This window comes from Littorina saxatilis, linkage group LG14 (assembly GCF_037325665.1).
Source record: "Littorina saxatilis isolate snail1 linkage group LG14, US_GU_Lsax_2.0, whole genome shotgun sequence".
In the NCBI taxonomy this organism is placed as follows: domain Eukaryota; kingdom Metazoa; phylum Mollusca; class Gastropoda; order Littorinimorpha; family Littorinidae; genus Littorina; species Littorina saxatilis.
In genome coordinates, this window is record NC_090258.1 from 27,058,227 (window position 1) to 27,076,185 (window position 17,959).

Here is a 17,959-nt window from a genome sequence, read left to right on the forward strand (position 1 = left end):
GACAGGAGGAGGAGGGTGAGGAGAAATATTTTCCTGTCGCACAGATGCCTTAAATCTGAGCATAAACAGAAAGAAATTATTGTTAAATTGTGTGACTGTGATTTGTGCTACAGTGGAACCCCCCTTTTAAGACCTCCACAAATCTGAGTAAATTAGGTCTTAAAAAGAAGGGAGTCTTTATATGGGGGTAAATTTACAGCGGTTATAACAGATGGTCTGAGAAAACAAGGTCTTAAAAGGGAGGAAGTGTTAAATTGGGGATCCTAATAGGGGGGTTCCACTGTGTTTTGCATTCCCTGTACTGGTATTTTGGTGTTGTTATTAACTTTGTAAGGTCAGTATGTGTTAAACAGAGATGGTTTGTTGAAAAGGCAGAATTGTGATGTACATGTGAGTTTGCATGAGAGAGAGAGAGTGTGTGTGTGTGTGTGTGTGTGTGTGTGTGTGTGTGTGTGTGTGTGTGTGTGTGTGGGCAGGCACAATATTTATATTTATCAGAGTTAGAATGTGTGTGTGTGTGTGTAACAGAAAGAAAGAGAGATAGACTGTGTGTATATGTGTGCGTGCGCTTGAGCGCGTGCCTCAGCAGCCTCTGTGTGTGTGTGTGTGTGTCCCCTTTACTCTTAATCGACTTACGGAAAGAATTGCTAAACACGCTCTTTATGACAAGAAATGGAGTCTGCTCTTATACGTGGGGAGTATGCATGTATGAGAAACTAAAATTGCTCGCATATGTTTTTCCTATAGTTCGTTTGTGCTGTTATGTTATTCAGAAGTTGCTTCGAAAACCATATGTGTATTCGTAACAGAAAAATCAATTTTTTGAAAGAGCATGCTACTTTGTTTTCTACTTTGCTGCTGTCTTTCCTAATCCTAATGATGAATCAAATATGTTGGTTTCTTTCTTTGCTTATTTGTTGTTTCTTTTCAAATTATTTTGTGGGTTTTCTTGGTTGTTTTTTGTGTGGAGTTTTTTGTTAAACTATTTTTGCATGTTTTCTCACTTTCAACATATTTGTACATGATAATATCTTTACCAACACAGTGCAACCTGATGTTTCTTGATTGAGGGGGGGGGGGGGGAATGGTTGAATGATTAGGCCACAAAAAAAAATTGTCTGTTTAGGGTAACCCGACCGACCCTATCGATTTGGCGCCGACCCAAAAACTTTTTTTTTATTTCAAAAAAAAAAAAAAAAAAAAAAAGAGGTAAAAATGCCAAAAAGAGACATTTGGCGTTTCTTTCTCTCCCTTTCTCTCTGTTTTATTTATACGTTAGTTTTGAAACATGTATTCATCAAATATAAGAAGTGAATGTTCAGCCAACATAGCATTTACACAAAAAAAAAAAAAAAAAAAAAAAAACCTTCCTACCTACCGACCCTACTTTTTTTGGTCATGTTACCCTAAACAGACAATTTTTTTTTTTTTGCCTTACAAAAACTTACAAAAGAGTCTTAAATGTTTTTCCGCATTCCTAAAATTGATGATGATTGCAGGAATTTAAGTATTGATTAATCAAAGAAATTAGAATATTTCACTCTCAATTCAAATTAAAGTATGACAAAACCACGTTGAACACTTGTTTTTGTCTTTTCCTTGGCTGACAGGGTGTTGAGGAAGCAATTAATCATCTTTAATTTACGCAAATCGGCATGTTTCATGTACATTCAGATGAGGTTCTATGAGTTTGATGTTGGTTTAAACAAACATTTTTGTTAACATATTCATGAAATTTACAATAAAAAACCCAAGAAAGGTAAGTTGTTGGAACGTTTTTTATTGACAAAACAATACGTTACAATCACAAATATATCGACCCAACAGTCTTTTAAGTGCACAAACAAACAGATAGTAACAAGAACTTAGCTTGATGGAATGGCTCGCCGCTTGTTAGGAAAGTCACAAGCAAATAAATTTCACTTAAATGCACTTAAAAGACCGTTGGGTCGATATGTTTGTGACTAACGTAATTGTTTTATCAATAACTGACGTTCCAACAACTTACCTTTCTTGTTTTTTTATTCTGAATTTTGGAACAGAGGCAGTCTTTTTGTTTTTGGATTTGTTCATGAAATTTACATTAATAGGTTTGGGAACAGCAACAAGCCTAAGCTTATAATGGTGCTAGTTTCAACTACAACAGGTGATAGGTGCAATCCTGATGTTGCTGGTAGATTATTATGTATGTATTTCAGTGTTTACCTTGTGTAACTATTTAATCCACTCAGCTAATTAACCAGAACTTTCAATGAACCAGAACAATGTGTTGGAATATAATGCGATATAGTTTGCCTAGAACAGCTGTTCAATCAATCAATATGAGGCTTATATCGCGCGTATTCCGTGGGTACAGTTCTAAGCACAGGGATTTTTTTTTTAATTTTTATTTAATTTTTTATTATTTTTTTGCAATTTATATCGCGCACATATTCAAGGCGCAGGGATTTATTTATGCCGTGAGAGATGGAATTTTTTTACACAATACATCACGTATTCACATCGGCCAGTTGAGAAAAGAAGGGGCATAATGTAGAATAGGTTACTTTTTGTAATGCGTACACATTTCTTTTGTGTGTAAAACTGTGGAGCAAAGAAAGAAAACTTTGTTATTTAAGTTAGTGGTAATTTTGTTACCCATTTATGCCTGCTAATTGTGATATTTGTCATTATGATACTGTTTGTGGATAATAATAAAAATAAAAAAACAGTAAGGTATTGGTACGGTTTAATTACATTGTATAACAAAACAAGATGTTCCCAGATTGTGTTATAATTAATACGTTCCCATACCTTACATTATTGTATAGGCGTAGATAAAAATGTCCACCAAAATACCTGTGTGACTTGGAATAATAGGCCGTGAAAGGTGGATGCAGCGCCCATAGGCTGTTGATCTACTGGCCGATGTGAATGCGTGATATATTGTGTAAAAAATTCCATCTCACACGGCATACGCGCTTTGAACTTCGGATAAGGCGCTATATAAATACCCGTTCTTCTTCTTCTTCTTCTTATTATTATTGTTTATGGATTATTGATTTTGGAATGTAAGTAGGATTTGATATTGTTTGTCATTACAAATTAGGGTTAAGCAGAGGGAGAGTTATCTGTCTACGTCTCTAGAATTATAGAGTGTGTCAAGGACTTAATTGTTTTGTAATGTATAGAAGACAAAAGTAGCGCCCTGAGGTAATGAACTTGCCTTCAAACCACTCTTGCCGGCATTTGTAACACAGTGTGTGTGTGGGGGGGGGGGGGGGTGTGTGTGTGTTGTGTGCAAGCATAAGAACCACTGCTGATCTTTGGGTGTGTGTGTGTGTGAGTTCATGCGTGTGCGTGCGTGAATCAGTGTGTGCGTGAATGCATATATATGTATGTGTTTAATCTAAAGGTAAGATCCAATTTCTTCAGAATGAGATGATTTAAATTGTTCCAGCAATATATGTGACAGGATGTTTTGGATCATATTGAGATTGAGTGTATGTCACATAATCATATTGTTTTGTTTTTCCTGAATAAAACCATTTTTCGCCATTATTTGGTTTCTGCATTAATTTTGATTTGTCAATGCATTATTTATGTGAGTGAGGATTCAGTTGTGTTGTGTATTCGTTAGAGTTGGGAGGCTACACCCACACACATACACACTAATACTAAAGTAATACCAGTGCCGGACCTTTTGGGGGGGGGGGTGTCCTGGGGTCCAGAACCCCCCTCTAGCTGCCTGATGTAACTCGTTGGAGACAATAGGATTGACCAAAAAATAACCATTGAAAAGTTAAAAGTTTTCTCACCGGACCCGGACCTCCCCTTCCCGCTATCATACTTGATCCAGCCCTGAGTACACATACACACACACACAACAACAATCACAAGCTAATTGTTCACATCATGTTTATCTTCGCCTGTATGTCTTCCTTATGATGTATTTTTCTTCACAGATCCTTTTCCTTGAAAAGTACATTTTGAGCAAGGGAGACAACAGTGGAAATCTGACAAGAGTGCAGCAGATCGCTTACTGACAGAGTTACGCATCTTTGATGAAACTGACACCAGCAGACAATTTCTGAACAGTTTGGAGTAATGACAGATTGATGCACCTGTTTGGAATTGATAAAATTACAGAAGCTATGCATTGCTGTACTGAAAGAATCACAAGGAAGGTATTAAGGTACATTAGCCTATAGGGTAAACACTCGAACACTCTTGTTTCATTTACTATAATTGATGTGATGTTTAGTGTTCTGCTCTCTCTCTCTCTCTCTCTCTCTCTCTCTCTCTCTCTCTCTCTCTCTCTCTCTCTCTCTCTCTCTCTCTCTCTCTCTCTCTCTCATTCGCTCGCTCTTTCCTCCGCTTTTTGCACAAAAAACCTATTTCATGTGTTTACAGAATACAGAATACTGTATTACCCGTGGTTGGGTATCCACCTTGATGTTTCGAGTAAAAGCACATCAACCCTAACATGCACATGTATGAAACGAATAAAAACAAAACAAATGAAAATACACAACAACAATCAAGGTAAAATTCGGAAATTAAACGTCTAAAAGTATTGAAACATTCTGGAAACTTTGTCACGCCCAAGGTAGACCCCTCTAACCACAGTAAAACAGGAACATCGTCTGTAAAATCGAGTTTTGTCATTTGTAATAAATACCTGTATAGATCTGAAGGGTCCAAAAAAGTAGGTCGGGTGGAAAAAAAAATAGGGTTCGTCGGGGAACTGGAACATTGAAAAAACATTTTCTTGACTGATAACGAACAACATTTAACATAAGAAAAAGAAAATACAAGGAAAAAACCCATACACTATTGTGGTCATTATACCAGAACCACAACAGCAGTGGTATCATGACGGAATTCTCTCCCTGCACCATTTCAGTCTCACATCGCCGGTTATATTAGCAATACACATATATTTTAAGGGGAAAATAAATATCAACAAGAAGAGCAAACGCTCGATCGAGTCACTTTCGCAGTTCTGAATATTATATGAGGCATCAGATGGACAGGAAGAAATTGCTATTCACAACACAATGAGTCACGTTCACATAAAATTTGAGCCCGGTCACTTTTATAGTTTCCGAGAAAAGCCCAACGTTAAGTTGTGTGTTGCCGAACAGAAAAGGCTAGTTATCTCCCTTGTTTTTCTGATAACGTTCGTAAAAGGCTACAGATGTAAATACTTTGATGTAAAGAATAATCCTACAAAGTTTCAATCACATCCGATGAACTTTGTCAAAGATATAAAATGTCTAATTTTTCCTTTGATGCTGACCTGTGACCTTGAAAAAGGTCAAAGGTCAACAAAACCATCGTTAAAGTGTAGAGGTCATTGGAGGTCACGACTAAACAAAATATGAGCCCGATCGCTTTGATAGTTTCCGAGAAAAGTCCAACGTTAAGGTGGTGTCTACGGACGGCCGGCCGGACGGCCGGCCGGCCGGACGGCCGGCCGGCCGGCCGGACAGACTAACACTGACCGATTACATAGAGTCACATTTTCTCAAGTGACTCAAAAACAGTCTGGACGTCATGAAAGGAAAACAAGAGCGTGAAATTCCCAAACCTACGGAACTCAGTCCCTAGCGCTGATGCTGATCAGTGGAGCTTCGAACCCGGGTCTTAATTTCCGAAGACCCCCGTGTGCACGCATGGCCAAACTTCAGATCCTAAGCACACAGCGAAAGTCTCAGGGATTGGAAATAAAGGATACAACACGAATACACTAGCACTCATGGATGAATAATAATTTTGTAAACAGACTGGGTAGAGCGATTCTGTCACTGCACGCTAACCCAAGGGATATCAGCCCAAATTTCCTCAATGAAATTTCCCATGGACATTACGTGTACCCATTAAAAAAATACCAAATACCAAACGTGGACAAATTTTAATGTTCAATTTTACAAAACGTGGCTTTCCCAACCCGTGAGAACGCGGCGAGGGGGTCAGAAATGCATTTATCTCACTCAGGCTTCTTCAGTTTTTGCATCCGGATCCAGCTCGTCAATCAAAATGCACAAGTCTGCCCGTCTTGACTTCTTTAGAGTCTCCTTCAGAGTTTGCTTGTTGGCGTTGCTGCCCTCTTTTTTGCACCAAGCGCGAAGACATAAGAGGTACTTTTCCTGAAGGTTCTTAGGATATCTGTAGTTGGCATCTTCGATCTCAGGTTCGCTCACACCCAGTGCCCTGATTGTCATCATTCCATTTGCACCCAGGTGGCATGCGATTTCTCGGATAACATGTTCAGGGATATCTGAGGAGGGAAAAGAGGAATTCAGATTAACTGACTGCTTAGCAAAAGGTGAAAACAACACAGAGCTATTCCATAGTCAAAAACCAAATCATTCTGAATCGCGTCTACGAGAGAGAGAGAGAGAGAGAGAGAGAGAGAGAGAGAGAGAGAGAGAGAGAGAGAGAGAGAGAGAGATAGAGAGAGAGACAGACAGACAGAGAGAGAGAGACAGACAGACAGAGAGAGACAGAGAGAGAGACAGAGACAGAGACCGAGAGAGAGAGAGAGAGAGAGAGAGAGAGAGAGAGAGAACTCGAACTCGAAAACTTTATTACCGAGAGATGATAGCATTAGGTCCATATGGTCCTTTCTTACAGCTAGTCCCTACTATAATACACACATGAAACGAAGAACAAGTATGAAGAATAAACAAGTCGCGTAAGGCGAAAATACAACATTTAGTCAAGTAGCTGTCGAACTCACAGAATGAAACTGAACGCAATGCCATTTTTCAGCAAGACCGTATACTCGTAGCATCGTCAGTCCACCGCTCATGGCAAAGGCAGTGAAATTGACAAGAAGAGCGGGGTAGTAGTTGCGCTAAGAAGGATTGCACGCTTTTCTGTACCTCTCTTTGTTTTAACTTTCTGAGCGTGTTTTTAATCCAAACATATCATATCTATATGTTTTTGGAATCAGGAACCGACAAGGAATAAGATGAAAGTGTTTTTAAATTGATTTGGACAATTTAATTTTGATAATAATTTTTATATATTTAATTTTCAGAGCTTGTTTTTAATCCAAATATAACATATTTATATGTTTTTGGAATCAGAAAATGATGGAGAATAAGATGAACGTAAATTTGGATCGTTTTATAAATCTTTATTTTTTTTTTACAATTTTCAGATTTTTAATGACCAAAGTCATTAATTAATTTTTAAGCCACCAAGCTGAAATGCAATACCGAAGTCCGGGCTTCGTCGAAGATTGCTTGACCAAAATTTCAATCAATTTGGTTGAAAAATGAGGGCGTGACAGTGCCGCCTCAACTTTCACGAAAAGCCGGATATGACGTCATCAAAGACATTTATCAAAAAAATGAAAAAAACGTTCGGGGATTTCATACCCAGGAACTCTCATGTCAAATTTCATAAAGATCGGTCCAGTAGTTTAGTCTGAATCGCTCTACACACACACACACACACACACACACACACACACACACACACACACACACACACGCACAGACACACACACATACACCACGACCCTCGTCTCGATTCCCCCCTCGATGTTAAAACATTTAGTCATAACTTGACGAAATGTAAACAAGTCGCGTAAGGCGAAAATACAATATTTAGTCAAGTAGCTGTTGAACTCACAGAATGAAACTGAACGCAACGCAACGCAGCAAGACCGTATACTCGTAGCATCGTCACTCCACCGCCCGTGGCAAAGGCAGTGCCCGTGGAATTGACAAGAAGAGCGGGGTATTCGTTGCGCTGAGAAGGATAGCACGCTTTTCTGTACCTCTCTTCGTTTTAACTTTCTGAGCGTGTTTTTAATCCAAACATATCATATCTATATATTTTTGGAATCAGGAACCGACAAGGAATAAGATGAAAGTGTATTTAAATTGATTTCGAAAAAAAAAATTTGATAACAATTTTTATATATTTAATTTTCAGAGCTTGTTTTTAATCCGAATATAACATATTTATATGTTTTTGGAATCAGCAAATGATGGAGAATAAGATAAACGTAAATTTGGATCGTTTTATAAATTTTTATTTTTTTTTTACAATTTTCCGATTTTTAATGACCAAAGTCATTAATTAATTTTTAAGCCACCAAGCTGAAATGCAATACCGAAGTCCGGGCTTCGTCGAAGATTACTTGACCAAAATTTGAACCAATTTGGTTGAAAAATGAGGGCGTGACAGTGCCGCCTCAACTTTCACGAAAAGCCGGATATGACGTCATCAAAGACATTTATCAAAAAAATGAAAAAAACGTTCGGGGATTTCATACCCAGGAACTCTCATGTCAAATTTCATAAAGATCGGTCCAGTAGTTTAGTCTGAATCGCTCTACACACACACACACACACACACGCACGCACGCACACACGCACACACGCACGCACATACACCACGACCCTCGTTTCGATTCCCCCTCGATGTTAAAATATTTAGTCAAAACTTGACTAAATATAAAAATGATCGTATTGTACTCCTCATCTTCTCCTGAATTAAAAAAAATATATAGATATGTCATGTTTACTCTAAAAATGTGCTCAGAATGAAAGAAAATGGGTCCAGTAAGTACTTCGGTTGCATGCTTCGCGGAGACGAGTTTGACCCGTCTCGGTCTTCAGGTTAGCCGAGACTATCTGAAGATATACGTAGTCTCGGCGTTGACTGTTTTTTTTCGTCATTGATCTTTATAGTATGTTAACGATTGACTAAATGTTTTTATATCGCTTCACGCGACTTGTTTTATACTTGCATTTGTATGCAGGATCTGGGAGAACCATCATCTGACGCTGTTGATCTTTGTACAGTGTCAGTTGACCTTCCCCAGAAAGAGGAGATGGGATCCTCTGAATGCTGCATGGCATTTGACTGATTTTGCGCACAAGATCTGGTGCTCCTCGGGCTTGTGAGACCAAGCTCAGACTCGAACTTAGTGTTTCGTCTGGATTTAGCTGAAATCTCTCGCGAACCAACGTTACGCGTTCCGCTTCGTTTTTCCCAAAGGTTATGTCGCTGTCCCTTCGCTGAGCGATAATGGTTTCTGAGACTGGAGCGCTGCACATTTGAGAATCCATTGGTGTAGGAGGGTAGCTCTGGCGTCTTTCTTTGACTGGTAGAGACGCTATCTTCGACACTGTGCCATTTGGCTCAGAAGCCCCGCTTGGATATCGTGATCTGAATGTAGAGTTGTCTTCTTCTCTTTCGAAACGCGCTTCTGCGTCCATGCCTACTCTTTGCTCTTCTTCGCGCTCTTCTGGGGGTAACTCGGACACGCCCGTCGCCAAGGCAGTTGAACTCTGAACTCCGTCCAGGGAATCCAGGTCTGAACTGTCCTCAAAAAGTCTAACCGCGGAGCTGGCAGAAAGCCTAATGGGCGTTTCCCTCCTAGCTGACACGTTGGGCAGCGAAGAACTGTGTGACAGATTTCTGGGGCGTCGTGGGCTGGCGTCAGCAGAACCGTAACGTGTTAGCACTGGACTGGACCATCCTGAAGGAACCAAAGGATGCACGTCTCTGGCTGGAGATTCGTCTAGTAGACTCTGATGACAAGGCGCCATCCGAATGCCAGAGACACGACCAGGAGGCTGTGGATGCTGTCGTCTTTTCTGGAGCATCGCTGACACCCTGCCATCTTTCTCACACACGTCTGGCCCTGCACACAGAACATCAAAACGCATTAGTTTACTTGTATAGATCTAGCGTGTGACTAGTTTACAAGCTACATAATCAGGGCAGTTAAAAAGGTGAATGGCCGATTTTTCTTGGACGGATTCACACGTACGAGTCATAGTGAGCATAGCAAGAGTTTGAATCCTACGTTCGACGAGGGATGCTTTTCTTGGGGTCAAATTTGTGCAGAATCTCTTCTGTCTCAGAAATCCCCCGTGTGCAAACCTGCGCACGATAAAGACCCCGAGCTCACAGCGAAAATCTCGGGGCTTGGAAAGCACAAAGATTCGCATAGAGCTATTTACACAAGCAGGAGAAGTCTTATAATCATGGTCGTATCTCGATACTTTGACGAAACAAACGTAGCTTGTTCAACTCAACATATCACAAGCCATAATCAGATATATTTCCCAATATAGACCAACTAGTCTAAGATGCTTTACGTTTAACTCAAATAGTCAGCCATTTTAAGCAAATGCGCTCTTTCGACGCCAGTGTCAATTTTGTCAACTAAATTGTCTTAAGTAAAAACTTCATTCAACCAAAACGCATTGCTTCATGTCAATAAACATAGAGAATATCAAAGTTATCAATTCAGTGTCTTAAAGGCACACACAGCCTCCCGGTCCCGTAAACCATCCGTTTCTGATCACTGAGCTCCCCGAGCCTCTACATACAGTGCAAGCATACTTCCATTTGAACGCTCACCGAACGGGAACATCCTGGCTGCTTTCCGTCGAGAGTGAGACATTTTCAAAGATTTTTTTTTCGTGGACTGTCTGATCGGACAATCAGGCGCCTCGTTTTAAAATCTAAATAATAAATTGACAGCTTGTAACACAAACATTCTTAAATCATAAAAGATTTCTTTTTTCATCAAGACAAGATCAGTAAAATTCGAAGTTTTGAAAGTTTAAAAAAAGGTAGCCCGGAAGCAGTTCACGCAAGGTCGTGTTTCAAAGCAGACGATTTTTCTGCATAGCGCTCGCTTTCTTTGAAGCCAACCGCCGCCGATAAGTTCGTGTGACTCGCAGACGTTTGTTGCGTTTTATAATCAGAGGTACACAATAACGTGCTATTACAGATACAGCCAGTCGCATTGAAATCACAAACTGACGACTAAATTGTGAAAAAAAATTGAAAGGAAAGTGGATCACACGGGTTCACGATGGCTCAGGGGTTAGATAAATCACGAAATCTGGTGTGTTGTTTACGCGAGCTAAATAGCAATGCAAACGAACTGTTTCATTTAATGCTATTAAATGCTATTGCAAGTGTGTTCCATAAGGTTAGAACTGCTTTTTTCATGACAATATTTAAATCGTTTTGTAAACCACTTGAGACAGATTGGGGCTTCAAGTCACAGATTTACACGTCTAGAACTGCACACTGTTGTAAGCCATATATGTTCCTTGTTTTTATGTTAAAGGTCAGATCTTTACAGACGTTTTTTTAAATTGTTCGGATAACAATCAAGGCTTACCGGGAAATTCTTCGTCGTTGTCAATCTGCACGAGCTTGAATTGCTGGAACCACGTAGATTGAGTGCTGCGACACACGATGAAGACTCCTTTGTATGCTGTGGCGGCGGTAAAACACCTGTTCTCCACTCGCACTATCACAACTTTGGGCAAAGGCCGCCATCCGTCCATCACATCTCCCAGGGCTTCAGTATCGGACACAACACGGCCATTCACGATGGCCACCTGCTCGCAAGTATGGATGTTCTCTTCTCCATCGAGTCTGTTGTAAAAGTCTTTGAGCTGGCCAACTGTCACTTCAGAGCAGTCGTCTATGAGCAGCTCATACCACTTTCTGTTGGGCATCCTCACAGAAAGCTTCACTCTGTTTGGAAAGACTTGAGCTTCGAGACAGTCCTTGTCCCGGATTCGGTTCTCGTTGAGGGTGCTTTCCTCGACCAAGAGGCGACCTTCAAAATACAAATCCATGGTGTATTCAGGAGATTTGGTCAGTGCACGAAGCTCAGACTTGATCACTTTCGTCACGTCGTGGGAAAAGGCGGATATTGTAAATGTCCTCTTGTCATTGCCTTGAGATGGACTTTCTACGACCTCCACGCTCAACGATACCTTTGTTTTGGGGTACACAGTGATCTTGCAGCCTGGTGTTGTCAGCATCTGGCTGAGGTTGGTCTTCCTACTGGCCATGAGTTTGGTTCCCCCTACTGTGATTCCCAGACTGTTTGGTTCTCTCCTTACCACCTTGGACAACTCTTCACGAAGCCCACTCAGCGATACTTGCGGCGATACAACTACAAGTGTGCTTACGCCTTCGTCCAAGTCAGTGTGAGGTTTGAAGATGATTTCCAGACTGACGGCATTTGGGGGCTGAAAGTGAACAAAGACATCGTCTATGCAGATGGCATTGCCCTCCCCACCACTGCTGACATGGAGCATTGGCATATGCTGACTTAACGAATTCAGTTGTGGCAGGCCATAAGTAGGTGTTCCAATTGTGGTGAATATCTGCTTCAGTGAAGCATCCGAAATCAGCTTCTTGTGCTGAGTCAACCAAACTACTTCAGGCGAGATCCCCTGAGTTCCTTCAACTGTCTCATACCGTTGTAAGAATTTCTGTTTAATGTCTACCAATGTATCAACAGACCTGCACACGACGAGGTAGCGTTTGTCACAGAAGAGCGCGTATCGATGATAAATACGCCATTCCACGGGCAAGTTTCGTTTGATTTCCACCAGAGACAAACTGGGCAACCTCCTCACATCTGTCACCTCAATGTGTTTTTCGTTGTGAAGCAGATACCAGCTCTCCTTTTCCTTGAAGCTGTTGCGCTGCCTTATTTGAACTATTCCTGTTGGGCCCCCGAACGCGTAACCCGTGACCGTAGTACTGAGTTTTGTCAACTGCTCTGATACAGTTTCAGTACTTGAGGTTTGTTTAATGCTCAGACAATGAACCTGTGAGTCCAGCTTCACCAGCAGATACTGTTCGCTGGCTTTGTATCCTATCATCAGAACACGTAAGTCGCAAACCTTTGTAGTAGTTACATATATGTTGCTGATGTTCGTGTCGAAAATTTTGGTCAAGTATGAGTCATCTAAGGGTAACTGTGTTGGAGAACCTGCAACACTGCTTTCACTATGCCTCAAGTCAAAAATCAAGAAACTCTCAAACTTCTTCGCTTCTTGCAGAACTGGTGGTCGCAGCAGTTTAAAATCGGCGTTCGTGTCTGAAACATATAAAAGATCATCAAAACCATCAGATTCCATTTAGAATACGAGCACCCTTCAACAAACCACAAACCAAAATACAACAGATTAGCTTTTTCCCGTATGGAGTATTTTGTTTGTTTGTTTGTTTGTTTGATGAATTGATTTCACAGATTGTTGCACGAAATAAAATAAAAAAATACTTACCATTCCAGTCAGCAATACTAGGTGTTTTGAAAGGTTCAGCGAAGACTGAGGCACTCGATGCTCTGTCCAATCCTTCCAATTCATCGGTGAGACTGGGCTGGTATCCTGGGTCTTGTGGGCCAAGCAAGGCACTCACACTGGCATCACCAGCTATGGATGCTCCCTGTCCGCTCCTAGAACAAGAACATTGTCAGAAAACACACACACACTTGGAGTGCGGTAACAGTTCCAGACAGCGTAATCATCCGCCCTTTGCCTTGCCTTGCTTTTCCTGTGCCCCTTCTTTTGATTTCAGAAGATTCTTCTCATCCTCCGTGTTACTGAGCTTATCTTCTCCTGCGCCTTGAATATGTGCGCGATATAAATTGCATAAAATAAAAATATAAAAAAATAAACCCCTGCGCTTAGAACTGTACCCACGGATTACGCGCGATATAAGCCTAATATTGATTGATTGATTGGGAATACCAATTGATGCTTGTCCCTAAATTGCCCGCGGCAAAAAGCAGAATTGTTTTTCTGACAGATTTCGAGCTAGACTATGCAGCATTAGTTCTGGAAGTCGACTGATTCGATTGACTGTCCTCCGTACATGTAGCAGACGACAGCGTCAGTTCAGGACTGAAATGAACGGTTTTCGCATATTTCAGAAAAACTACGATGTAAAAAGAACACGCGAAGGCTTCAAAACATTGTTACCATGTGATCATAGCACCAACTTCCCAGATGAATACAGATACATTGCAAGAAATAACATCCCAACTTTATATTTTGCGAATAAGCGAACGATCGTGTCATTTTGACAGAAGGGGACGTCACTCGGTTGTTTGGGGGTTGTTCATTATTTGGGAGCATGTATTTTGTTTGTTAGTTCATGGGCTGAAACTCCCACGGCTTTTACGTGTATGACTGTTTTTACCCCGCCATTTAGGCAGCCATACGCCGCTTTCGGAGGAAGCATGCTGGGTATTTTCGTGTTTCTATAACCCACCGAACTCTGACATGGATTACAGGATCTTTTTCGTTGCGCACTTGGTCTTGTGCTTGCGTGTACACATGGGGGTGTTCGGACACCGAGGAGAGTCTGCACACAAAGTTGACTCTGAGAAATAAATCTCTCGCCGAACGTGGGGACGAACTCACGCTGACAGCGGCCAACTGGATACAAATCCAGCGAGCTACCGACTGAGCTACATCCCCGCATGTAAAATTCTGGTACATGTTTTTTTTGGTTGTTTTTTTTGGCCAATGATTAACTGAATATTAAAGTGAAAGTGAATGCTTTCGGGTACATTTAGCATAACTGTAACTCATTCTGTTAGTTGCTAATCGATAAAACGGTGCAGAGGTTCATCATATCGTAAAATGCATGGTCGGCGATTAAACCGTCAATACCCCCGAAATATGAAAGCCGGCGCACACACAAAAGTACATCAAACTCGACCTGTCCACAATTTATTGAAACGCCCGCAGAAAAATGTGCCTTGTCAAACGTTCTAATCTATTCTCGTTACTGACAATATCGTAGCGTTTCGTTCAATAATTCATTTTCTCGATTTGCTCTGTAAATCTCTTAGCGCACTCTGGTCTCAATAACTTTAAAAAAAAAATCATAATTAATTTTTTTTTTAAATCATAATAAAGAACACTAATGAATCGCCCCTTCTTGCCAGTGTTCACGGTGATGTACAATAGCAAAACACACACACACACCTACCTGTTGAGGCAAGGCTTTTTACACAAGTGGGAAGTGTCAGTATGACGTTTTTTCCCTTGTCCGGTATACACACCGGTGACACTGTGACGGTTCCCCTACGCTTTGTGTTCGGTGCCCTGACCCTTTGTGTTCGGGTCCCACTCGGTTCCCACACGCCAAAATTCGCGGACAAAACATCCATTTATGGTAGTATTACGCAATGTTGCTCTCTGAGAATGGTCTTGTTAGATCTGTGAGTGTTTACACTACATGCCTAGGTGCTGTTGGATTGAAGGTTTTTGATATTTTAGCCGTTATTAGGTAGAATGCCTTCCACTTTACTGCAAAACTGCATAATTCGTAGCATCGGCAAGAAATATCCTACCAAAAAATGCCTGCTTGGAACTGTCGTTGGTCCAGCAAAAAGTTCAACATGTCTGTAGCAGACAGCCCAAGTTTCAAGATTGTAGGGCCATCCAAACAGCCGTAATAATAAAAACAACAAAAGTAGTCAGTGAAATTGGCTGTGTTCGGTCCCCCCACACTTTTGTGACGTAGGCGTGACGGTTCCCATAATTCATTGTGTCGGTCCCCACTTTCTGTGTCGGACCCCACTTTCGACCTAATTTCTCTGTGACGGACCCCACAACCAGCCTATTTTGTGTCGGTCCCCACACCTTCTTGGATTTATGACTTGCCGGTTACTTGTATCATTGTATTCATTGAATCTAATTGTCTCGGAGTTATTTTTCAGCAAAAACCGGCAAGGCAGCACCTTTTGTGATACCAAGTAAGTCAGATGACATCAGAGAAAAATGAGGGCGTGACAGTGCCGCCTCAACTTTCACGAAAAGCCGGATATGACGTCATCAAAGACATTTATCAAAAAAATGAAAAAAACGTTCGGGGATTTCATACCCAGGAACTCTCATGTCAAATTTCATAAAGATCGGTCCAGTAGTTTAGTCTAAATCGCTCTACACACACACACACACACAGACACACAGACACACACACGCACATACACCACGACCCTCGTTTCGATTCCCCCTTGACTAAATATAAAAATGTGCTGTCTAGTGTTGTGTACATTTGCAGGGAAAGGCAAGTTGCCGAAATGTAATCCGTAATGCCGCACTAAGGGGCGGATCAGTTGCTTTGTAAGGGGGGGGGGGGGGGGTGCACTTTGAATCGCAAGTGAATGTGATGGGCGCAAAGCGCCCGAATTTGCTAGGGGGGTCCGGGGGCATGCCCCCCTGAATTTTTGGCCCAAAACAGCAAAATGGTGCCATCTGGTGACATTTGAACTTATAAATGGTCATAGAATCAGCTTTCCCAATTTTATTTATTTTTATTTTTTTGCTGGAGGGGGGTGCACCTGCACCCTGTGCACCCCCACCCCCACCCTCGTCCGCCCCTGGCACTTACGACCACACAACATAAGCCTGTACTCTCGATCCTTTCCGTTTAAGGCATAAATATACACACTGTGTGTAGCGTAGATGCAGTAAAGAGTATCTAAACCTAGTCATTTACGTGACGGTTGGTCTTTGTTCTTGCAATTTAGCCAAACAAACATGACATGAATGCAGCACGGTTATAGAAGAAATCCGTTTAAACGACGCTAACATTCTCCCGGTGTGCAGTCCGTCCTCGCGTCGGTCAGACAATCACTGAATCAGACGGACTGAGTGAGACGGACATACAGACACACAGACCGACAAACAAACACTAACTCACACGATATTTAATGAAGTGAAGTACTTACTCAGGCGGGTTTTCATCGTAGATTGACGACTGGAGCGACATTCTTCCTACTATTCCCCTTCCTCCGTTCTAAGCCAATGCAAGGTAGCCAACCGGTCGGAATGTTCGAGATGAGACGACGAAGTTTTCAAGCCCCTAACGTTCCCAGGCTATATCATTCCTTTATCGACTTTGAGAAATGTAAACGGGTTTTACAGAATATTTTCACCGCAGACCGGTAGAGGTAGAGTTGACACCATCTTTGACTACACTTAGTCTCACGCAATGACCCCACGACAACGAACAAGTGACTGATCAGTACTGTGTGGAGAAGACTCGACGAAAGTGGGTTTTCCCGATACAAATGTATTTTTGTTTTCTCGTTATTTGCCAAGGGTCCGCCAGCGTGGATTCGTGCAGCGATGGCATGCTTTTTCAGAGAGGCTAACCGAAAGTAGACCAGTTAAAAGAAATACTTCACGGGCACAGGAAAAAGCACCAGCACTGATTAGAAGTGTAGATAATGAATACACACTCAATGTATGTTTTTGTGTGCCTTAAATTGTACTGGTACATTCGCGGATTTTACGATTGAATCGCAATTGTGTGACCACCATATCAGTGACTATCCGATATTACCCAAGCTGATTTGACAAGGGGATAATTGGGGGGGGGGGGGGGGGGGGGCAGCATAGCTATTATTCGACAAATTTCAACAAGGGATAAAATCCATATTGTTTGTGTAACTTAGTACTGAAGAAAGAACGGAGACCAAAACAAATAACGCTTGTTTAGCTCGGTATACATAGGGACATTCTGATAATCATCGCTCCACGGCTATCGCCAGTTTCTCTCTGACAGCATGCTAAATTATTGCGCGAATCTATCAAAACAAGAATACAGAGTTATATCTCCCATATGTTTTTCGCGAGCACTGATCTAAATTTGAGATCAGTGTTCGCGAGACGAAAATGATTGCAGATTGGCCGACTTCGACAGTGATCTCCGTTCTGTTCTTCACAGTTATGATAAAGACATCGTTCTAAGGTCAAAACATGTCGACATTTTAAGACTGCTGTCGGAAGGAGACCGTGATATATGGTTGCATCACTCTCAACTGGTTACAGAAAAAAACGTTTGCACCGGCGCGCACCGGAGCCAAAGTTGATTATTACCGTAAAGTACCTTGTAAGCGCCCAGTATCGAGTAAGCGCCCACCCCCCACTTTTAGTCCAAAACCGTGCATAGGGTATAGTACCTTGTAAGCGCCCACCCCCCACTTTACACCATTGAAATCAGGGGAAATAAAAATTCCGCACTTGATCTGCTAGTTTTGTGAATGATTTCCCTTTCTTGCAAACCCTATCACGTGTGTCTGCACGCCTTGGATCTAAACGCCTGCAAGTCAATGATTACAAGATGCCACGGATCAAATCGTACACCGTTGCATTTA

General features: G+C 41.6%; 1 protein-coding gene across 1 annotated transcript; it reads right to left on the reverse strand.

Moving 5' to 3' along the window:
- Positions 1-3,341: 3,341 nt before the first annotated feature.
- Positions 3,342-16,834, reverse strand: LOC138947460 (uncharacterized). The gene is made up of 5 exons (XM_070318938.1): positions 16,529-16,834; positions 13,065-13,237; positions 11,153-12,877; positions 8,753-9,652; positions 3,342-6,262 (listed from the first exon to the last, which is right to left on the reverse strand). The coding sequence occupies exons 1-5, from the start codon at positions 16,567-16,569 to the stop codon at positions 5,976-5,978; spliced, it is 3,126 nt and encodes a 1,041-aa protein (XP_070175039.1). The 5' UTR covers positions 16,570-16,834; the 3' UTR covers positions 3,342-5,975.
- Positions 16,835-17,959: the final 1,125 nt, after the last annotated feature.